At 39.2% G+C, this 21,998-nt stretch overlaps 1 protein-coding gene across 4 annotated transcripts in view; it reads right to left on the bottom strand.

Moving 5' to 3' along the window:
• nlgn2b (neuroligin 2b) overlaps nucleotides 1–21,998 on the bottom strand; it is a 65,048-nt gene that overhangs the window by 19,267 nt on the left and 23,783 nt on the right. For all 4 annotated transcript variants that reach the window (XM_025910911.1, XM_003450485.5, XM_005471938.4 and 1 more), the window contains exons 3-4: nucleotides 14,474–14,527; nucleotides 8,367–8,516 (exon numbers count right to left, since the gene is read on the bottom strand). In XM_025910911.1, the coding sequence (XP_025766696.1) occupies nucleotides 8,367–8,516; nucleotides 14,474–14,527 (204 nt within the window). The remainder of the gene's footprint in view (nucleotides 1–8,366; nucleotides 8,517–14,473; nucleotides 14,528–21,998) is intronic.

Here is a 21,998-nt window from a genome sequence, read left to right as displayed (position 1 = left end):
GATTAAGGCTTTAGCACTGAGTAGATGACGCAAATGAATGCTAACACCAATTATGGCACAAAACGGGGACAGATTCATCGAGCTGAATGAAAAATCTTGCCATCAACTGAGATCTTATTTAAATATTTAATTATTTAATTATTTAAATAAATGAACCTTTTTTACATTTCGCCAGTATTAAAAGTATGCCAGTTAGCTTTACAGTTAATTCTATCCTGAAATCACAAGTTAATACTGATAATAGACACTGGAGCAAAGTTTTATCTGGAATGTGTAAATCACCCTGAAAAGAAAAAAATGTGTGAATAATGTCTTTCACTGCCAGAAAATGTTCCTCCATTCTTACTTGTTGAATTCCTCCAAGGGAGGAGAGACGCACAGTCTTAAAATCTCAGATTTAAATTCAGAAAAACTGTGAGAAAGACACAGCTTGAATATCTCTGATGTTATATCAAAAACATCTACGGGATACAAACAGAGGAATAGATTTCTGCTGCATACACTGGAAAGTGGAGCACAACAGTGACTGCCCACTTTTTTAAGCGCTCCAGTTCTGTAAGTGAATTTACTCCTCGTTTTAAAAAAAAAACATGTATAAATGTCTTGAACCAAGCCAATCAGCTACCAAGAGAATTATAACCATAATAAGATTTGATTTGATTGTAAAATAAAATGTAAAAAAAAAAAGGAAAACAAGAAAAGGGCAAAGACACATCATTACCGTGTGATTGTAATACGTGTGAAAGAAATACCCATCCCAAAATGCACTGCAGATGCTTTGAAATCCCACATTACACAGAAAACCACATTTGAGCTTCTGGAATTTAATCGTTTCTCATTATTGTAGTCCTGTAAAATAATATGCTTGAATATATTTGGTAATATGTGTAGGGTACACTGCTCTTGTGGCTTCTATTGATATCATACAGACCTGTGGTTTTTACAGGACAACATGCCATTGTTTTACAGTGTTGTAGCTCATAGTTAGTCTACTTTGGATGGTTACCACATCATAATCAGTCATAATCGATTGAAATTTTGGTACACTTGAGGCCTGAACAATTTAAGGTTACCTTATGTGTGGCATGTAGGTTGTAGAGCAGGGGTCTCCAACTCCAGGCCTCGAGGGCCGGTGTCCCTGCAGGTTTTAGATGTGTCCTTGATCCAACACAGCTGATTCAAATGGCTAAATTACGTCCTCAACATGTCTTGTAGTTCTCCAGAGGCTGGTAATGAACTAATCATTTGATTCAGGTGTGTTGACCCAGGGTGATATCTAAAACCTGCAGGACGCCGGCCCTCGAGGCCTGGAGTTGGAGACCCCTGTTGTAGAGCATCGATTAAGGGGAGCTGCATAAATGATCCTTCTGTTATTTGACTGGTGCAGCTGTGTATTTGGCTACCAGCCTGCGACACAGATTGGTGTCAGTTTCAGTCAATATGCCTATAAGTCCTTAGGGTTCACTGAAAACTGTCTCTGGCTACTGATCCATGTGTCAAGAGCCTCATGCACGTTATAATCCGCATTATAAATGATGTCCACATGGCAAGCAAAGCATTAAACACACTGTTGCAATTTCTGTAAAGGGAACAAAAATAACATGAAATGTGAAATATTTAAAAATATGTAATTTGTGTAGATAGAGGATTTTATAGCAGAATCTACTCAGAAACAGATAATGTTAGTTTTTGATTCTGTTATTACAGTGAATGCACCATCAGCAGGGTAAAAAAAGAAAAGAAAGAAAAAAAGAAAATGAGGGTTGTGAGAAGACTTTGTCTAGATGCAAAGAGTGGGAGGTGTGTTTTATTTGTATTTAGAGAGGAGCTGAGTTGTGAGAAGGCAGCAGGCTGAAGTTAATTGACAGCACTGGCTAAAAATACTGTTTATGTCATATTTAAAAGGATGTGTTTGAGAACAACAGGCAACACAATGTAAAGTGATTCCGAAGGCTGACTGAGCTAAGCACTATTTATGGATGCACTGACACTGTTTGACTTGACTTTTACTAAAAATGTTTTCAATGCACAAGATTGTAAAATTAAGCATATTAAATAAAAGATAAAATGATGCTTACAGGAGTGTCACAAACAGAGTATATGGGCACATCATTTTTGGATACATCATTTTTACCTAGCAGTCTCTAATTAATGAATAACCCAACTAAGCATAATACAGTTGAAGACATTATGAAGGCTTTTCTCTGCATTTTGTAATTATAAACACAAAGTAAGGAAATTCTTTTTATTTCTGGGTAAGATTAGTAGAGCATTTTAAAGAGTTAATTATACTGTGATCAATGGTCATGACAATTTGCTTATTAATGATCAAGGAACTGACCTCACAGCCTAATTTATTCATTCAGTGGGCTAGCTTCAGTCATTGTGCAAATGTACTATTTATAAAGTTGGGGAAACCTGGAGTCAGCTGAGACCGAAGAAGTGAGTCGGATAAGTGACGAAGTGTTTCTCCCACTGAAAATGCTACGTCCAGATGAACAGAATCAACCATTTGGGAGTTAATTATAATTTTTTTTTGTATTTAATACACATGCAATTCAAAAATAATAAGAGATAAAAACATTATTAAAGACTGCTAGCTTAAATTGTAAAATGACTGATTTGATGCTGGTACTGTTAGTGGTTTCAGATATCTCTCTTTGAGCATTAGTGTTCAGTTCAGTATCCATTTGTACATGTGTTACCAGTTAAATCTTTAACAAGCAACCTTTTCTGATACAAAACATCAATAAGCTAATGAACTGTAACTTTAAAATAGCAAACATTATACAAGCTAATGTAACTAGCTTGTATAATAAACTAGCGTAGTTTAAGCTAATGTATACCTCGTACTAATGTTAGCAAGCTACTCAGCACCTGTTCTAACATTTCAGTCTGTCTTCTGCCAACAAAATATATTGCTAACATTTAAAAAATGGTCTGACACCACTGTGTCAGGGATTTAAAACAATTTTGTTATAAAGAAGCTTATGTTTAAGTACATAGGATTTTTTTTTACTGTGGTATCAAAATAGCATATTCAGAATCCGTGTAATTCTACAAGTACTACTAGAGACTCCTACATTTCTGCTACTGTGACAGCCCCAGCAATATGTTAAACTTATCTCAAATTGACACAAGTATATGATATATGATGAGTATATGAAAAACTGGAATTTTTTTTGTGGCAGCACACATAAAACACAATTTTCAGGGAATTTACATCAAATTTACCATGTTTTCAAGCAACCTTAAATCATACAGCATACAACATTTTTATGCTGTGAACAAGATGATATTAAACATGGTGGCATTTACTCCTAAATAGGTTACTTGCTTACTTGCAAGTAAAGAGCTGAAATTGGGAAGAAAGTGCAGAGAAATGTTTCCAGAAGAAGCGTTTCATCTCTCTTCCTGCGGTGAAAAATGTTCTCACTCTCAAAGCCCACGATGGTGGGCCTTTCCCCAGAGTTCATTAATTAGTTAATTAGTTAATTAGTCTAAACAGATGGCTATGCAACACAAATCAGAAGGCTCTCTGGGCCTGGAGCAGGAGGAAGGTAGGAGAAGGTGAGCTGAGCCGCGATCTCAAATTACAACTGTCACTGAACCTCTGAACCGGGCTGTGCGCTGCAGACATTTTCTTCTGGCTCACCCATTTTATTCCACCACAACGAGGCATATGATAAATTAATATTACAAATCCATAAAGTATATCATTTGCTGGAAATTGACAGATGCACGTGCTGTACTATAATGAAACCATTAAGTCATGTGCAAGGCTGCTGCGGTCACAATGCAGGAGGGTTTGTTCGAATGAATACTTTGCATCACTGCAGATTTAAAAAAGCATTTCTGAAGGTTTATTTTTAGACTGCTCCCATCTCCCCCCTTCTGTTTCCTTTTCCCTCACTGTCTCTCCATGATTCTCCCTCGCTCATCTGTCTCTGTTTCCTGCACTCTCTGCTTCCCCTATTCCTGACTCCCTATCACTCTTTTAAAGGCGCAGACATTGTATGAAATGAGGTTGGCATGTGTAAGCTCCTGTGAGTGTAAGTACGGGATAATACTTAAGATAAGAATGTAAAACTATTAAAATACCAAATGCCTGTGTTTCTCACTGTGACTCAAATGCACCGTGTCAGTGAGGAGTGCTATTAAAATTGCAGATGGATGGTGCATTATTCATATATATATTTTACGCATGGCACGCAACCAATTGCCTACACACACTCTATCACATGCAAAAGAAGGACTTGGTGTGCACACAGACAAAAATGCATACATGCTTGTGCCACACAAAACATGCAAAAAGACACACACACACATACACACAAGGATTATCGCCTTAGTACAGTAACCCATTTAAAGCATATCTGAGAGTCAGAGTGAGAGAGCACACATTCGCCCACATACCAAAATTTTCAACAACGTTAAAGGAATCGAGGACACTGCGTCATAATCACTCAGCAGGATCTATCTCCACCTCTCTCTATGTGCATCTTGCATGTACTTTAATGATTATGTGTGGAGGTTCTGTACAACGCATGAGTGCACTTCACACATCTCTAATGTTGATCACAGCAACAATGTCAATGTAAATCAACTACCTTTACGGTCCGGAGCCAAGGTCGAAGTGAGTGTAAGGAAAGCAAACGAGGATGCCAATGAAGAGCATTTGGAATAGCTTGTAATTTTATGCAACGATATCAGTTCCAAATTGTGAACTCAGTCTTTTGGCTCGGCTTTTTAATGATCGTGATTTGTCGGGCAGCTGCGAGGAAGAACACGCGGAAAGGTGAAACTGAGCCGGGTAAAGCAGCAGGTCCGGGCCCTCATTTCGCTAACTCTCAGTTTGTCCTTGTCCCTCTGCCTCTCCGCTGGCATTGTCAATAACAGTGTGGCTCACGTTACCCTCTGCTAATACTTGCAGAAACTCTTGGACTCCATCCTAAACTACTCCCATTTCTCTGTTTATCATTATCCTGATATGTTGAAACAGGCGTGATGCAATAAACAAGATCTGATTACCCAACCTGGCAGCCGCAATGAATGACACAGGGAGCCTGTGTGCAAACACCTCCAAAAGATGACGCCAAATGTAAATACTTGACTCCGCTGATATCCAGCAGCAAAAAGGGCTAGGCGTACACATGCACACAGCTCAGCCCACACTCACTGGCTCATGAGCTCTATAAAAATGAACAAACAGAATACCCCTTGATACAAAAATACAATGACAGCAACAGACGCAGTTCTGTTTTCTGTTGCTGAATGTTACACCAAAGGCGCTAAGTTGTTGTTTGTGTCTTTTGAAGTACAGAGAGTGTGATCCTGGCTGTCGTCTTTACAGAAAGGCATGTTAATATAAAAATTAATGAATTACTCTAAAAAGGAAAAGCCAGGATGTGAGAAAATACACCTGTTTGTGTTTTAATACAAAGTGCCTGCTGCAGGGAGACATAGAGTCGCTGGTGAAATGTGAGCAACAGTAGCCAAAATGATAACAAGATTAGCCAGAACGTGTCAAGACTTGTGGAAACACAATACGACCGTTTAGGGATGAAAGATCAGTGATACACTTTGCTTAGGATAGTCTATAAGATTAGATTAGATATCTTATTGTTCTGCTACATGAGCTGATACTTCATCAGAAACTATGGATATGTTTGCATGCAGTTCTTTTAAGCTGTAATCTGTCGAAAAATATCTCCGACATTTTTTCAGACACAGTTTCCATAGTGTAGGCACTGCATTGCTAATTCCATCATCCACAATAGATGAAATTAGGCTTTAAAGCTTGAGTTGGTTAAAGTTCCTAGATTTAGCAGTACCAGTGAGGCACAAGAGGGAGGACACACAAAAATACTGCTGCTCATGTACCTGTCAGGATGATCCAGGTTAAACCTTAAAGACACTGGCATTTGAAGTAGTAATGCAGAACACTTAAGTCACGTCTCTGAGTTAGGACATGCTATTAAACTTTATTAGATTGTTTCCTGAGCCTGGTTCCTTCTGGATAAAAACCCCTCCAGAATCCCCTTTCCTCTACAACCCCAAACATGGGAAAGCCCTCTACACCACACTACACCACAACTCAATTCAACTAATAAATGTATTAATTTGTAAACTGCAGTTTTATGAATTAGTTCCGTGGTCTAAAATTTGAATACACGTTTCAATTTGTGGTGAGGGCATAGTCGCGCATAAACAGAGCATTAAGTTGCTATTCAAGTCAAAACATCACTTTAATCTTATGAACCTTCCTAATCTTAAGAGGTGCTCTTAAAAATGGCCGTAGATTAATGAGTACCTCCTACACAAGAGCAGATGGCTCAGAGAATCTTAAAAGCTGCAGAACTTACTCAAACATAACTTGTATGACTGAAGTTTTTTGCCCTGTGTACTTATTTGCCTGCACTTTTTTAATAAGCGCTAATGGTTTCTATTAAGCGGGAAAAAAAGTTAAAGGGACAATAACAGCTTTGTTTTTGTTTTTTAATTTGTGCTCAAAATAGGTTTTCTTCATCAGTTAATTAAGAATAAAACATACTTACACTTTTAATTATACTTTTTGTAATTATGTGTTCTCATGTTTGGATTTTAGCCACATGTCTGTTTTTTCTCTTTTTATGTTTTTCATATTTTTTATATTTGTGTGTCTTTAGAAGAAAATACAAAAAAATATGGAAAAAAACAGAATAAATTATAAAGACAGAGGAAGAAGTGTGCTATTTTACTTTTTATGGGACACTGTAGCTCCTTTGAGATAGTATTTATATTTATACCTCCCTCTTTTTCACACATGCTGCCATCATTTTCCCTGACATGTCTTTTCTACTGTGGCATGTCAACACTGCTAAAAGAAAGAAAACTCAAATGGCATCTTTACAGCGTATGACATTACTGGCATTAATAGAAATTCACACACCTTGTGATATTAACTCAGACCATGTGACTTCTTTAGTGCACACAGGAGTACAGTAACAGGAGTTCTGATTTTTTCAACAGTGATTTACAGTACTGGGCAAAAGTACTGAGCCAACCCCCATTTCGTTATCTTTTGCTAGGAGAATGGCAAATATGTGCAGCGATTTATTAAACATGCAAACACAAAAGGAAACATGGTATATAGTGCTAAAACAGAGTTTGCACAATTCTAACAAGCGTGAAAGTCAGTATTTGTTATGAACAATTTTATTTTTCAACATACTCCATATCATCACTCCATAAGACCTGTTGCCATTGGTTTTCAGTCCCTGTAATATGGTAAATAGTAGATGGATCAATTGAAGGGTTAGACACATCTCTCAGGATCTTTGTCTTTGCTGGACTTTTTCTCTATTGACTTCCAGATACTGTTCAGCTGATGTAGATGGGTTTTTAGGCCTGTCACTTCTTTGGTCCTCTACTTGTCTAGTTTCCTTAGATTTTTTAACAACATACTTTACACAATGCTGAGAAATGCGAAATTTTCAGTGAATAACTCTTTGGCAATCACTTTGCTGGTGTAAAAATCTTATTTTATGCCTGTTAAACTGTGTTTTCTTTGGCAGTTTTCACATGTTTCAACAAAACATGTGAAAATGCTGCCATCAAACACACAAACCCACACATGTGCAATAAGACTGCTATATGTGCAATTCTTGTGCAATTCTTCTTCTGACGAAGTTGTATTTTTGTATTTTCCTACTCAGTTGTATATAGTATTTATATTTCTATTTTATTCTATTGTATATATTATTCTATTCTATTTTATTCTATTGTATATAGTATTTTATTTTATTTTATTGTATTTTATTGCATTCCAGTGTTTTCTAATTTCTGCTACATAACTTTGCACTTTTGCCTGTGGGACTAATAAAGGTCATCTTATCTTATCTTAAAAAAATGGAAACTAAGTGTCTGCAGGTAAAGGAGACAATGAAATAACTTCTTTAGCACACACAAGGCTACAATAGAAAGAGTTCTGATTTTCATTCATAGGTCAGTGTTGAGTTGCTTAACAAAGAAAACCCCTCTGAAAATGGTCAAATACAATAGCTGAACTAAAAATGAGTGAAAAAGCAAAGAAAAGACTGTCAGAAAGCCTGGAGAACTACTTGTTATGACTACTTTCACAGATTACAGTAAATTTTGGCTCATAGGAAGCAAAATATTTTAAAAAATGGGGTGTAACTCAAGACATTTACACAGTAAAGTATGAAGAATTTCAGAATGTTATCTTTCATGCATGTGAATGCTGCCATTTTTAAATACAGTTTAACATGGCACACAAGGCCTGGTCTAGCTGAAATGAGACAGATCAAAACAAAGGTTGTAAATGTATAAAGGGTTACATCAAATATCTGATGCATCAAACTTACCGAGCACGCCAAGCCGATAGTTCATAGTGACCACGATGACATTTCCATAGGCAGCAAGGACACTACCATCAAACATGTTCCCTGAGCCCTCCATGTAGGAGCCTCCATGGATGAAGAGCATCACAGGCTTCTTACGGCGATCCCGAATATCTGCATAGCACAGATCAATGCAGGTGTTTGTTAGTTTAGAGTTAATCCACTAACAAATGTTAAAGAGTTGAAATTAAGCTCCATTAATCCCTGGCTATGGTTTGAAAATTTCTCCTGAAATAGCATCTCCAAAATCAGTCACTAAACGGAAGAATCAAATTGTCTGTACATAAGAAACAAATCTAACCTAAAAACAAGTAACAAGGATAATTAAGTTCAATTACATTTTATTTATCGATGACTATTTAATTTAGTCACCTCAAGGCTCTTTATATTGTAAAGTAAAGATCTTACAATAATGGAGCGTAAACCGCAGCAATCATAAAACCACTTATTAACAAGCAGTTGGTGACAGTGGGAAGGAAAAACTCCCTTTTAACAGGAAGAGACCTTCAGCAGAGCCAAGCTGAGGGAGGGGCAGCCATCTGCCATGACTGGTTGGGGGTAAGGGGAGGAAGAGGTGTCCTTGTCCTTGTTATTAGTTCAGAGTGAACAAAGAACACTTCTTTTACCTCTGCCTTGTAAAAGTAAAGTACAAATCCACTGATAACAAAGGATTTATCTGTTGTGGTTGTTGTAGTACTAGGTATTTAAGTAAAAAAAAACAAACATCCACATGCAAACTGTTTTAACCTCAGGCATCCTGTGATTGATGAAAAAAGAAGGTGAAAATACAAAGCACAAAACACTTGTGTCTGGGTTCATCTTCTATGTTTTATTCTGTGATGTTTGTTTCCCCTGTCCTGAGCCCTGATGGTACTTTCCCAAACTGTTATTCCCCTCCATTTTTGGAGCAAATGGTGCAGGCAGTTCTGATGCCCTCACTGTTATTGGTGTCTTTGTGTCCATCAGTGTGTTGCTATGGTTCACTCTGTCAGCCTCTGTGCCTCGCCACCACCCCCTTCCTCGTCTGTGGTACGGCCTGAGTGTCTGAGTGTGGATGAGGCTGAGGGAGCTGCCAGCGCAGCCCAGTTAGGCTGAGCGTCTGCACTGTGCAGGGCCTGTAGATAATTTGTATGAAAGCCAGACCAAGTGGAAACATAAATAACAGCCACAGCATCTGTTTACCCTGATGAGCTTCAGCACTCAGAGATGGAGGAGACGGGGAGATAAGAGGAGAGAAAGAGAGATAAAGGAGGGAGTGGGGGGGGCAGGAAAGAGACAGAGGAAGGAGATGAAAATAGGGCAGCATGAGAGAACTGACGGGGGTAGAGAAATGCATGAGAGCTTCACACCAAGAAGAATAAATAAATAAATAAGATATGATAGCATAGATGGAAAAAAATATGAAACGTTACAAAGCAAGTCATACACAGTGAGGTGCGTTAATGAACATTCACACAGGATTCACACCGTATTCATACAGACACACACAAGCACACATACACACACAAACTCTTGCATAGGCAGCTGCGATGTTGAGTCGCTATGGAAACTGCTTCTCGCTAATAGAACTGCACCAGCCATTCCATCGCACCGACTCACTGAATGCCTGTTGCCGTGGTAACAAATTCCACTCACGTATTTGCACACCCGCCTGCATCACCACCTGAATCTCAGGTTACACATGCACTTGGGTGCGTCACTCACAGTCGTGCATGCACACACACATGCAGACAAGTGGATGTGGTAAAGCGGCACGTATGGCTTCAAACATGCAGGCATGTTTTACAGATAGCACGTACGACACAGGCAGGCTGGCTTAAAATTAAAAAAAAAACTTTGAGTCGCACACTCTGATGTGCTGCTCCTTTTCCCCTCTCTTCTCCAGTGTATTCAGAACCTTGGCTGATTTCCCAGAAGATACGTAAACAAGTTCAATTATCTTGGCATCACCAGGACAGTAGAAAGGAGTGACGTTTCAGCCGGCGTCATGAGCAGCGCTCACAGCCACACTCCGTATCTCAAGCAGAGAATACATGCAATGGGATTTATCTACATTTTTAAAGTCCCATTTAGCAGTGTTAAGTTTTTACAGCTCTCATATATGACTTTCAGACCCACAGTGGGATCAACCACCTGGGTTCTGAAAAATTAAACCAACCCAGAAATGCCAAAAACTGCAGTTTTTCACATGGCCACTTGAGGCAAGCTCCAAAAGTGATTTAGTCCCCTTAGACTGTCACAGTAAAATGAACAGCACAAAGAATTAGATTTATAGCCTTGTAGGAAAAATATATTTTGCCTGAATGGAGGCGAATTCATAGCTCTAAGGTGAGTGTACATTTTCATAACTCACTCTAGCTTCACTAGTAAGGCTTTAGGTTAGAGTCCATGGATTGACAGGTGTGCTAACATAGGGACCTGTAGTTGACTGTTGTGTGTCTTAAGCCTCACCTCTGTCAATAAGTCACTAAACTGTATCTTTTGTTGATATATTTTGATGTTGGTGCCTTTTTTTGTAATTTTTATGGCAAATATGCAACGGGATACAACCCATCTAAGAAATCTGTGCTTTAGTTTTGAGGACTGAAATTCTACTATTTTAGTCGTCTCTTACATTATCGCTGATTCTGATTAGCAGACATGTGCCTGTGCATCTTGTGCACACACGGTAACTTCTGTTAATGGTGTCAGCCAATGTAATCGTGGCACCAGCTAATGTAGCCTAATGTAGCCTCGAGCAGAGGTGAAAATTGCTGAGGTCCAGTAAGCTCAGCTCTTTTTTTACTACACACAATGCAGTTTTTAGCCTCAACAGACACTAAATTGTGTCTCTGTGTTAAACTGCTATTCAACATCTATCATTAACCCCTATTAAAGTTTTACTTTTCTCCCTGTACATAAAGCATGTTGACATATCTCTTTAGATTTAGCAACTAAGATAAGATAAGATAACATCAAATTACATTTTTGGGGTTGTGTAAGGACAGATTCTTTTCTTTCTACTTGTGTCACAGATTACATCTTTAATATTACATCTTTTTTTAATAGAAAAAAGGCTTAGGGATAGTTATGGGGCTTGGTAACTCAAAATACTGCAGCGGTATTTAAACCACAAAATAGATATATGTGGGCAGGTTGCAATGTTAAACCATAATAAATGAATATTGCTAGCATGATAACTGGAGCTACAAAATTCATAACAATACACACTAATGCGCAAGTATGTACCCTTACTGCTTTCATAGGAATTAAAAGGCAAAGTACTATAGCTGGTACTGCTAATCAAATGCACTTGATTAATTGAGTGAGCACAGTGTGAGGACTAAAACAGCAACAACAACAAACCCCCCCCCCAAAAAAACAAGAGCTACATCTCAGACTTTATAGGCCTCAGTTAACATGTTAAATGTTAACGTTTATGAGAGTATAATTAGAAATAGACTCAAATATATCTTGTTGGGTTGCCAGGAGAAAACCTCCACTCTAAAAGGAACTGTAAAAAGAAGATGACAGCGTGGCTTAGGTTTGTGAAGTTGCATCTAAACAAACTACAAGACTTCTGGAACAACTTTCCTTTAGATAGATGAGACCAAAGTAGCGAGTGACCATAATGCACCACATAACAGCTCGTACCAACTGTCAAGCATGGTGGTGGAGGGATAATGATTTGGGCTTGTTCTGCAGCCTCAGGACCTGGGCACCTTGCAGACATTGTGTTAAACAATGAACTCCTCTGCATGCTAGTATTGCAGAATAGTATTCTAGTCAAATTTGAGGCCACCTGTTTGAGAGCTAAAGCTTGAACACAATTGTGTCAAGCAACAGGACAATGATTCCAAGCACAGCAGCAAATCTACAACAGAAGGGCTGAAAAAAGAAAAGAATCAATGGCTAAGACCTCAACCCAGCTGCAATGCTGTGACAACCTTAAGGTCTCAATAAAGTGAAGCAACTATGTATAGAAGAAGGGCCCAAAATTCCTCCACAATGATGTCACAAACTGATAAAGTCATACAGAAAATGATTAGGTCAAGTTGTTGCTGCCAAAGGTGGAAGTCCTGTGAAAATCTTATTTTTCACATGACTGTATAACCATTTTTGCCGATCTTATCTTGTTTTTCTAATAACAACAAAGGCGAGAAAATATTCACTATCCTAATAAAGCTAATATTTAAAAAATTAAAATAAAAATGAAAAAAAAAAATCATTAATTTTGAATAAATGATCATACGTGCATGCATAGTCACAATTAAAAGTGTGCATTTGCATAAGCTATGCATTCTCTAGTTATTTTGTCACATAATATTTCAGTTTTAAAAAGCTGGAATATTTGAATGTGTTTAAGAGAAGGACATGTCGGAACAATTGAAAGGAGCTCAACACAAATGCAAAAATGATGAGATGATGGAGGGTGATCCACTCAGTCCAAATTTGAGCCTATAAGGCCAATAAGGAGCTGGCTGTCTTCCCTTCATCCCCCCATAACACTGGCACATTATTCGCTTCTCTTATTTCCACCTAACCCGATACTGTCCTACTCAATATCCACCTTTGTCCTGCACAGCCATTCTCACATTAATGTCTTACTGTTTCCAACAGATACTGCCCACTTTCCACTTTTCCATTCCTCCGGTCTGCTCTCATTCATTCCCTTATGGAAATCTTCATTGATTTGGGTGTAAAAGTTTTCAGCCTGCCTCAGCACTTGGACAATTTTCGCACCCGGACCCACAGCCAGGACTCTACACTTTCACAGAAAAAACTTTCCAGCAACAAAACGCTAATACTACTGTTTTACAACAATGTTTAAGAAACTGTGTCCAATCCATACCTAAACAATTAAGCGAGGAATTCAGCCGTGCCCTAGAACTCCTGATCCTGTCAGGATCCATCAGGTGTCGGCATAAATGTCAAGCTCTACCAGTCTCCTACTCATCCACCCTCTCACTCTCTCCTTCTCCACATCTCTCTCACTTTCAAAGCTCTATAAATGTCATTTCATAATGCACTTGTCTTCATTATGACTGTTTTTTCCCCCTCCTCTCCCCCACCGTTGCCCTCGCCAGTGCTCTCGCGGTGTTCAGCTTTTTTCTTTTCTTTCATCTCTATTCAATCATTCTGCTCCTCTCCTTTACAATCCTGCATGGATCCTTCCTTCTGTTTTCACCGTTAAGAAACCACACAATTGGATTAGCTACATCTGTCTCTTTTTAAACCACAGCAATTAGAAATGCAAGGAAGGGAGAATTCAATACCGAAATAGCACAGAGCCTGAAATACAAAACAAACACACACTGAGGCGCAAACTGGAGCACACGCGCTCGTGTGTTGAGTTGCACATGCGCTGTGTTCAAGTAGACACGCACGCACACACACATGCACAAATGGAAATGTGGAGCACTGTATGTGTGCATAATACTATGCAATATACAGTAAGCCTGGGCACGTGTACAGAAACACACGCGCTAATTGTCTGCACAGATTTTGGTGCACCAGTAAAGTGTAGTGCGAGCATCTCCCCTTGTCTGCAGTGATCTTGAAAATATACTACAGTGGCAGAAATATGCAGAAGTCCTTCACTTTTTCCCACTTTAAAAAATGAAGGATTGGGTAGAGCCCAATAACATTATGAAGGACGATAATTTTAGCCGAGCAATTCACGAGAACTTTAGTCCAAGAATAAAAGCGCAGGTGAAGAAGGACTGAATATCGATTTTTAGTGATGCGTCACGCTGGATAGCCAGAACATCAGAGTGTGGTTAATCAACCACACAGCAACCAAGCAAGGAAAGTTAATTAGCTCCCCGTGCAAGCACGCAAAACGCAGCATTTGTGACAAGGGCGGAATAAAAAACAACTACTTTGTATGTGGCTTTTATACGACCAAAATGCGTGCCTGTGAGAAGGAGTGACAGATTTGTGTGCTAATAAAAGCAGTTAACACAGGACAATGTAATGTGCACATAGGGTGATGACGCTCAGATGGTTATTAACACAGATGAAAACACCACAACCCCCCATGGAGTTTGAAAAATAGAGCATGAGGGGAAAAAAACATGCAATTAAAATACCTTCATCCCTGGGTCTGTTCATTGAAGACTCATCGTGTTTTTTTGTGAGCGGACCTGAGGTTCAGAAAAAAGACAAAAGACAAAATTCAAAAAGGTTGTACTGGCACAAAAAAACAAAACAGAAAAAAAAACAAGAAAAGGATTAAAAGAGAGGGAAAAAAATATGCTGTTTCTCGGTTTCATTTCAGTGGCTGCGTACAAGGATTACACACTGTTTCCTTTAAAAAGATAACCCCCAAACTCATCTGTTTCATCTGCTTAGGATCTAGTCACGGACTGCCTCGTAAATGACCCCAGAGGCCACTTCTCCTGAACCCTTCTCCCAATCAGTCTTGACACACTGCTGCTTTGTAAAGAAAAATCAATAAACAGAATCAAGCCATCATTCTTTTGGGTCAGAAAAAGCAAAGGAATGCCAAGATACTGCGTGTCCTGCTCCAGCTCAGGACTCAAAACATAAGGTGCACACCTTCACTCCTGTATAAATGTGACTGAATATATATTAGAAACACCAGCCTAAACCTAAAACATGACTTCAAAGTCTTGCCTACCTAATTTGCCAAGAGGAAGTTGGGGTTTTTTTGACGGTTATGCCACCTGCATGGGTTTGTGACAGGATTAGCCTCATCAAGGTCAAAGAGGAGCTCTGCATTAAGCTTTAATGGTGACACCGGTTAAATGCACTATAGGGGAGAGCCAATAACGAGCATTTATCACCGTGACCAGCCAACGCCCTGGCGTGTCAACCTCTGTAAGTCTTAACTGATAAGGATCCCATTAATTTGTTTTTTTTTTCTTGGCTTCTGTCAGTGGAGCTTTTTCATCAGCAAACACTTAATGCTGCATTTTGTGTCGTCTACAGCTGCCGCCTGCCCGTTTGCAAGAAAGTCACAAAATACACTAAAACACCTGCAGTCCCACACACATTTAAATCACACGGCACGCAAGGAATGTTAACAGTTTCCTTATCAACTCGTGCTGTCGTCCTTGTACACACCCAGCAGCAAATTTCCCTCTTTCCAATGAAATATTGTTGCAGTCTTTAAAATTTGCTCTATACTGGATTGCCAAGAGGGTTATCACTCTGCTTCTGTGCTGCTGACATGCCTGTTTCTACCCTTTTGCTGAAAACCTTCTTGTAAAGTTATGGCATATATACCTTTCACAGTACTTCTCGTCTATTGACAAAGGAAACACCCAGCACTCCACCATTATAATGCAGCATTTTCACATCTCTATCTGTATGAATATGGTTTCCTGGTATAAAATGTTTATCTTCCATTTAAATGGGACAGAATCAATGCTGAATGGATTTGCTGCATCCTGTGAACACCATCATCAGGCGCCTGATCCAGAGAGCACTTAGTGCCATAGCGGGAGATGGTATAGTCATAGGTCCTGGACTACAGAGCAGGTAGGTAAGCAGACCAGTAATGGATAGAAGGGCACATTACTACCCTGTCTTGTCGGTACTTCCTCACTACTTATCACCACTCTAAAACCACACCTTGCCGCTTAATGGATGGACTACTCGGATTTCAGTTCAAAGTCCTCATGCCTAATAAGACTTAAACTTTATGTGAAGATGAGCAGCACAGCCACACTTTGCCATGAAGCAGATACTGTCTAAAGATATCCACAGTAAGTTTGTTAAAAAACAAAAAAACACTGAAGAATCTTTTCTTCTTTAGTATTATTTTCACTATCAAATAATCTGTTTAAAATCCTAGCACAGCTAGCCAAAGCCCAGTGTGAAGGCTACAGCCATGCTAGCAGTTCTGTAACGGCCCCCAAAGACTGACATTTCAGACATCCCGAGATGTCTGAAATGTCAGTGAGAGTTCATTGAGAGCCACACTCTGATGGTTCTGTGTAAGATATCAAGTTTGATGCCAGGAGACTGTATGACTGATAATACCTCCTGAATCCCGGGGTATGATGTGCATCTATAAATCCTTTGCTACTTGCAAAGGACAGCTGGATAACAGCTGGATGTTGGACTACTGTTGTGGAGCCAAAACGGAAAATGATCCAGAGATCTTTCATCTGCACCAGCCCAAAATCATCCAAGTTGGATAAATTGGTTTGTCAACATGCTAGCACTGACAAGCCTAACCACAAAGCACAGTGCAGATGAGGTTGATGGGAATGCCACTGGTTTTGCAGGTGTTTATTCATAAACCAAATTACTTGAATAAAAAACGAGTCACCAAAATGACTCAAGTCTGAACCTAACTTCACAACAATCCATCAAAGAGATGTCGAGACATTTGTTATACACTACAAATCTAACAGTGGCTCTATGAGAAACATCAATGAACTATCTAAGTCACTGGATAAATCAATTTAGTATTGGTAGTGGTTTTTTTATGGCTATTTTCCATCACCGCTAAATGCTACAGTGGCTGCGCTTGTGTGTTTAATATACTGAATTTGCATTAAAATAAATGCTCATGGCAGTATCTAGGTCTTGCCCGACTTGACTAGGGTTTGAAGAAATACTACAATGGATTACACAAGACAAAAAGTAGGACCTAGCCAAAGGGAAAAACATACGCTTTTTGGGTCAAAAACATCCATCCCATCTGCTTCCCATCAGTAGAGAAGTCTGCCGGTAGGCTGAGTGCCACATGATGTAATGGGCCACTGGTCAGTGAAATGCTACGGCCTATGCAGGAACATTTAGCTTGGGTTGTCCCAGTACTGTTTGACCTAATGCAGCTCCATCTCTCAGTCGACAGCGTTTCTGTTCGGTTCAGTGAGCTAGTGGCCAGTACGCAAGCTGTCTCCCGTCCCTCTCCATTTCCTCAGTGCAGTAATCGGGATGAAGCTGCAGTATGTCATGTCTGTGGTGGCCTGTCTGCTTGACAAGGTGTCAGACACAGCTTCAGCTCAACACCCCCACTTCCTGCAGCTTCTAGCACATGCAGTCCTATCCTTTTGCTCTCTATCTCTTCTACTGTGGCCCCAGCCTCCAGCTCCATTCTTGCCTCCACTGTCCTGCCTCCTGAAATATGGTTTTTAATAAAGAGCACGGTAAATGCCTGCTCTAGCGGTAATAAAAATGAAGAATCTCAGGCTTTTGGCTGGGGAGTGTCTTGGGGAAATAGGAAATGCGATGAGACAGTGCTCTTGCCTGACAGCCTGACCAAATGCTAAGAGTTAGGGTGGAACACTAGAGAAGGTGGTAGAGAGCAAAAGAGAGATAAAGTGAGAGTACAAATCTCACTGTTCAATCGGGGAAAACATTTGTGCTATTTACATGGTACTACAAAGTTGAAGAAGTAGCAGGCTACATAGTGGCCTGTTGGGGAAGGGCACTGAGCTCATTTGCATTCAGAACAGTGACCCCTTCTACCGCCATCTGCATAAAGATGGAGGAGTGAGGAGAGCAGAGAGGAGAAGGGGTAGGGGATGGTTTTAGGGAGGAGAGAGAGCAGGACGGGTGAACGGATGCAGAGAGAAAAGAAAGCTTCTTCGTGTCCAACCAATCACATGAAGAACATGGTCAGAAAGAGTATTTCTGGGTATGAAATAAAAATCCCAGTCAGAAAGTGCATGACTAGAGGATACTACATAACATTGAACTCTAAAAGCTCTTTATGAATTTGTGCTGCCAATTCATTTTGGCCCACCTACATCCGCTGTGCGTGGGAATGCAACTCCTCGTTGCCAAACACAGCACAATACAGCCCCAGCAGCCAACCTTTATACATGCTTGACCATCACTTTAGAAAACAAACCTACTCCTGTAGATAAAAAGCTCAGTCTGGCTGGAAACATCACTAAGAGTCTACAGGCACAGATGATCAGTGAGGCCAATGTGCTTCCACCAGTAAATCTTAAAACTTAGCAGCCACTTTAAAACACCTCTGGGCTCTTATTTGGGCAGTTATTTAGGGAAAAAACACAATCAAATTTAACTTTAATTTCTGTGGTTACCAGGATATAATAATGCATGTATATAATCACTAGTCACATCTGATAATTCTGACATTTCTTTGCTAATTTTGACCACAAATAACCTTTTGTTAGGCTTTTTTTAAACAATGGAATGGAATTATTTTAGTCTTTTGTGAAAAGACTTTCAGTTCTTTGAGAGCGATGTCCCTCTGTTGTATTTACAAGTAGTATAAAAATGACAGCTGATGGTGTTAATGTCTATAATTTTATCACGGGAACCAAAAAACGGGGCCAAATAATAGCAAAAAAATCAAAAGTGCAATTCATCTTCATCCAAATCTAATGGCAATGAATCCTATTGTTCCAGAAATCCTATTCTAAACTATAAATGTAAATCCAGTGGAGGCCCCATGGGATCACTAATGAAATGGACATGCACTGTCTTGGAAACATGACAACAATTAATTTTACCGAGGTCGACCAATTTTAAATGTCTAAAGGAAAACGTTTCTGTGTTTGATTTTTTTGTTTTAAAGTTTTTGATTGAGTGATCCCAAAAATTTGATCTCAGATTATAATAAAACTTTAAATGTCATAGTGAAGCACTTAAAAACTCTGCTCCATCTGATAAAAACACCAGTTTAACATCATGTAAGCAATTTGAGAGATTGTGACAGCGGTAATATGTGAAAAATGTATCCGATTCCTGGGGCATATCACTCTCCTCCCGTCTCTATTTCTCTCTCTCACACACACAAGGCAAAACATATCCTTGGGGAAGGCATTGGCCTTGTGTAAGTGGTGACCCGTGACAATAAGTGACAGATTCTGACAAGCAGACAGGGCTACATGTAAAATCTGTCTCACTCATTTGCACACCTTTCCCCATGGGAATAACACCGAAAAGTCTAAATCATTTCTGTAAATACATGTATATAGCTCACATATTCTACAGCTATGAGCACTAATTCTGTCCTGATATGCACACTTTCCGTCGTGTTAAGAGGAATTTAAATCACTTGACAATCTCTGTCATCGCTTTCTACTACGCTAATGCTCATGTTTTCCACTTGAAATTAACATTACCATCTTTTCTGGGGGGGCATGGAGCACTCATCAATAATATATAAGTTTTAATTCCAGCTTCATTGTTGAAACAGAAGAATGTTTTACATCACTCTAGACTAATCCTAGGGCTAGACTTCATATATTTGCAGCAGCTGTAATGCATAAACATGTGTTTTGCTTGAATACTCTCAGGTAACTCTCAGGTGAACCCATTAATCATAGGCTTTTTAACATTTTATCATTAGCCTTGCTCACTATCATCAGCAGCATATGCTTTGCCTCCGAAGTCAGACTTTGATCCTGTGTTCTCTTACCTGCCCATCTGCTTTCACAAACGCTCTACGCTGGATCATTAACGCAAGAACTACACCCAGGTAGCCCATGAGGAGTAAACAAGGTTATGCTTGGCAATGTATTGCATTTGTTATATATTTTAATAACCTAATAAAAAAATCACCATATTGGCAGCGCAACTTTGAGGAGAGAGTTCCTATTACTGCATGAGACAGTGTGAATGTCAGTCTCAGAGCTCAATACTATACAGGCATATTTTTGACAATTATAAGTCAATCATATTGTCTTTATATGTAAACTCTTAACTGGAGCAACCTATAAAGTGATAGACAGCAAATGGGAGATGAGCTAAAAGCTCAGTCATGCTAGAGTAAAAATGTGGAACTAGCAAAAATCAATGATTGTGTTAAATTTTTTCGCATTCGGCAATAAGATCCAAACAGTCACAGTGACTCAAATGTTGAGTATGCAAAATCCTCAACCTCTGGGTGACCACTTTCGATATTTGTGGTTAGACTGAGACTGTCTGCAGTCGCTCTCAGGCATGTTGTTAAAGGTTTGCAAATAACTGCCATCTAATATATAAACGCAGACAGGTTGAGAACACGTTGCAGTCATTCTGAGTTACTCTGCGCCGATGAGCGCAACTCATTCGTGACGTGTCTCTTTGCAACAGCGCACGTGGCTCGATCTGTGTTGTGTAAATCTATAAAATGCAAGGTCATTTTGCCGTTAAATCACTATCCTGCAGCAATTATGTCACTATTCGTGTATTTCTGAAGTTTTGATTCAAATTCATTAAGTTCTGGCATGTTAACTGACTGATTCGCAAACTAAGAGCAGACTGACTCTGTCTTACTGATGTTTTATCGCCATCTTAACACAGGTTGAGATGTGGCGGACCTGGTCCTTGTCTTTGAAATAACCATTTGAAAGCTAACAAGACTGCAAGTTCACTCCACATGGTATCAACCACTGTGGAAATGGTTGCAACAGTGTCATTTGATGTGATGTCACGTTATGTTGCAACCACACTGGGTGTGACTTTGACAGTGTCGATGTTTTTTTTTTAAGACATTAAGTAGGAATTCATTATTGAAAAAGCAGTGCTAACAGTATTGACAGTACTGTCCTAGTCATAATTGCTGGTGAAGAGTTGGTGGGGAAGAGAGTTACCTTCCTCTGAAAACACCTGAATGGTATAAAGTCATAGTGTGAAGGACAGTTCTGTGGCTACAGGGGTTTCTTTGGTTTGATTCTCTCTTTGATTCTCTTGCTTTACACTTACAAATTTGTTCAAAACTAAATGGAGGTGAAAGAACAAGGAAGGCCAAATACAAACCGGAAGGAGGGCAACTAAGAAAATCTGTCTGGTTGTTCTCCTTACTTATTGACCAACTCGATCAATATATTTACTGACCATGAAATAGTCAACAAAAGCGGTGTGATTATGTTACTTCTTTTCTTTCTTACCTTTAAGTGATTTGGCCTTCGAGACGACAGTAATTTCAGTTTTAAAAATAGCGTGATTACACGTCAACAAAAACTCAGGAAAAAAAAACAAACATGAAGTTTTCATAAAAGTTTTTAGACTGCAGAGTCTGTGTGGTCTCCCTGTGCATAATGGATTTCCTCCCACACTCCAAACACATGCTTAAGTTTAAGTGGTGAAGATATGAATCTGTCTCCCTGCGTTAGCCATGTGATGGACTGGCGAACACTCCAGGGTGATACCCTCCTCTCACCCCATGACAGCTGTGACCCTATGTTAAGAAAATGGCTGGAAACAAATGAGCATCAGTCAAGCTAAAGGATATCATAACACAGTGCTGCTAAAAATAGTATAATAAGCAGCTAAAATGTTTTCGCTGTCATTTTTAAAAATCTGATGACATCCATCCATGATGCATATGAGCAATAAAAGTAAAACATATAACTTTGTTGCAGCATTAACATTTCTAAACAATTAGGCCCAATCAATAGTAATTTAAACAGACCTTCTTTGGAAATCTCCTGATGTCTTTTGGCTTATCTTCCTCTGAATACGATCCAGATAAATTTATCAAACTGACACTATTCCATGGAGTACTTACACTGAGTATAAAATGTGAAAATGACAAGAAAAGTACAATCTGTTCTTTCTCTGCGATACAGTTGTGACACAAACTGGTGCAAATTATCAACGAGAATTCGCCGACAGAGACAGTCAATGCAAGAATTTCCAGTTGCATGTAATACAAGCTACGCCTCACATTACAGA

This window comes from Oreochromis niloticus, linkage group LG10, assembly GCF_001858045.2.
Source record: "Oreochromis niloticus isolate F11D_XX linkage group LG10, O_niloticus_UMD_NMBU, whole genome shotgun sequence".
In the NCBI taxonomy this organism is placed as follows: domain Eukaryota; kingdom Metazoa; phylum Chordata; class Actinopteri; order Cichliformes; family Cichlidae; genus Oreochromis; species Oreochromis niloticus.
The sequence above is the reverse complement of the archived record's forward strand: the minus strand, read 5'-3'. Positions and strand labels throughout refer to the sequence as shown.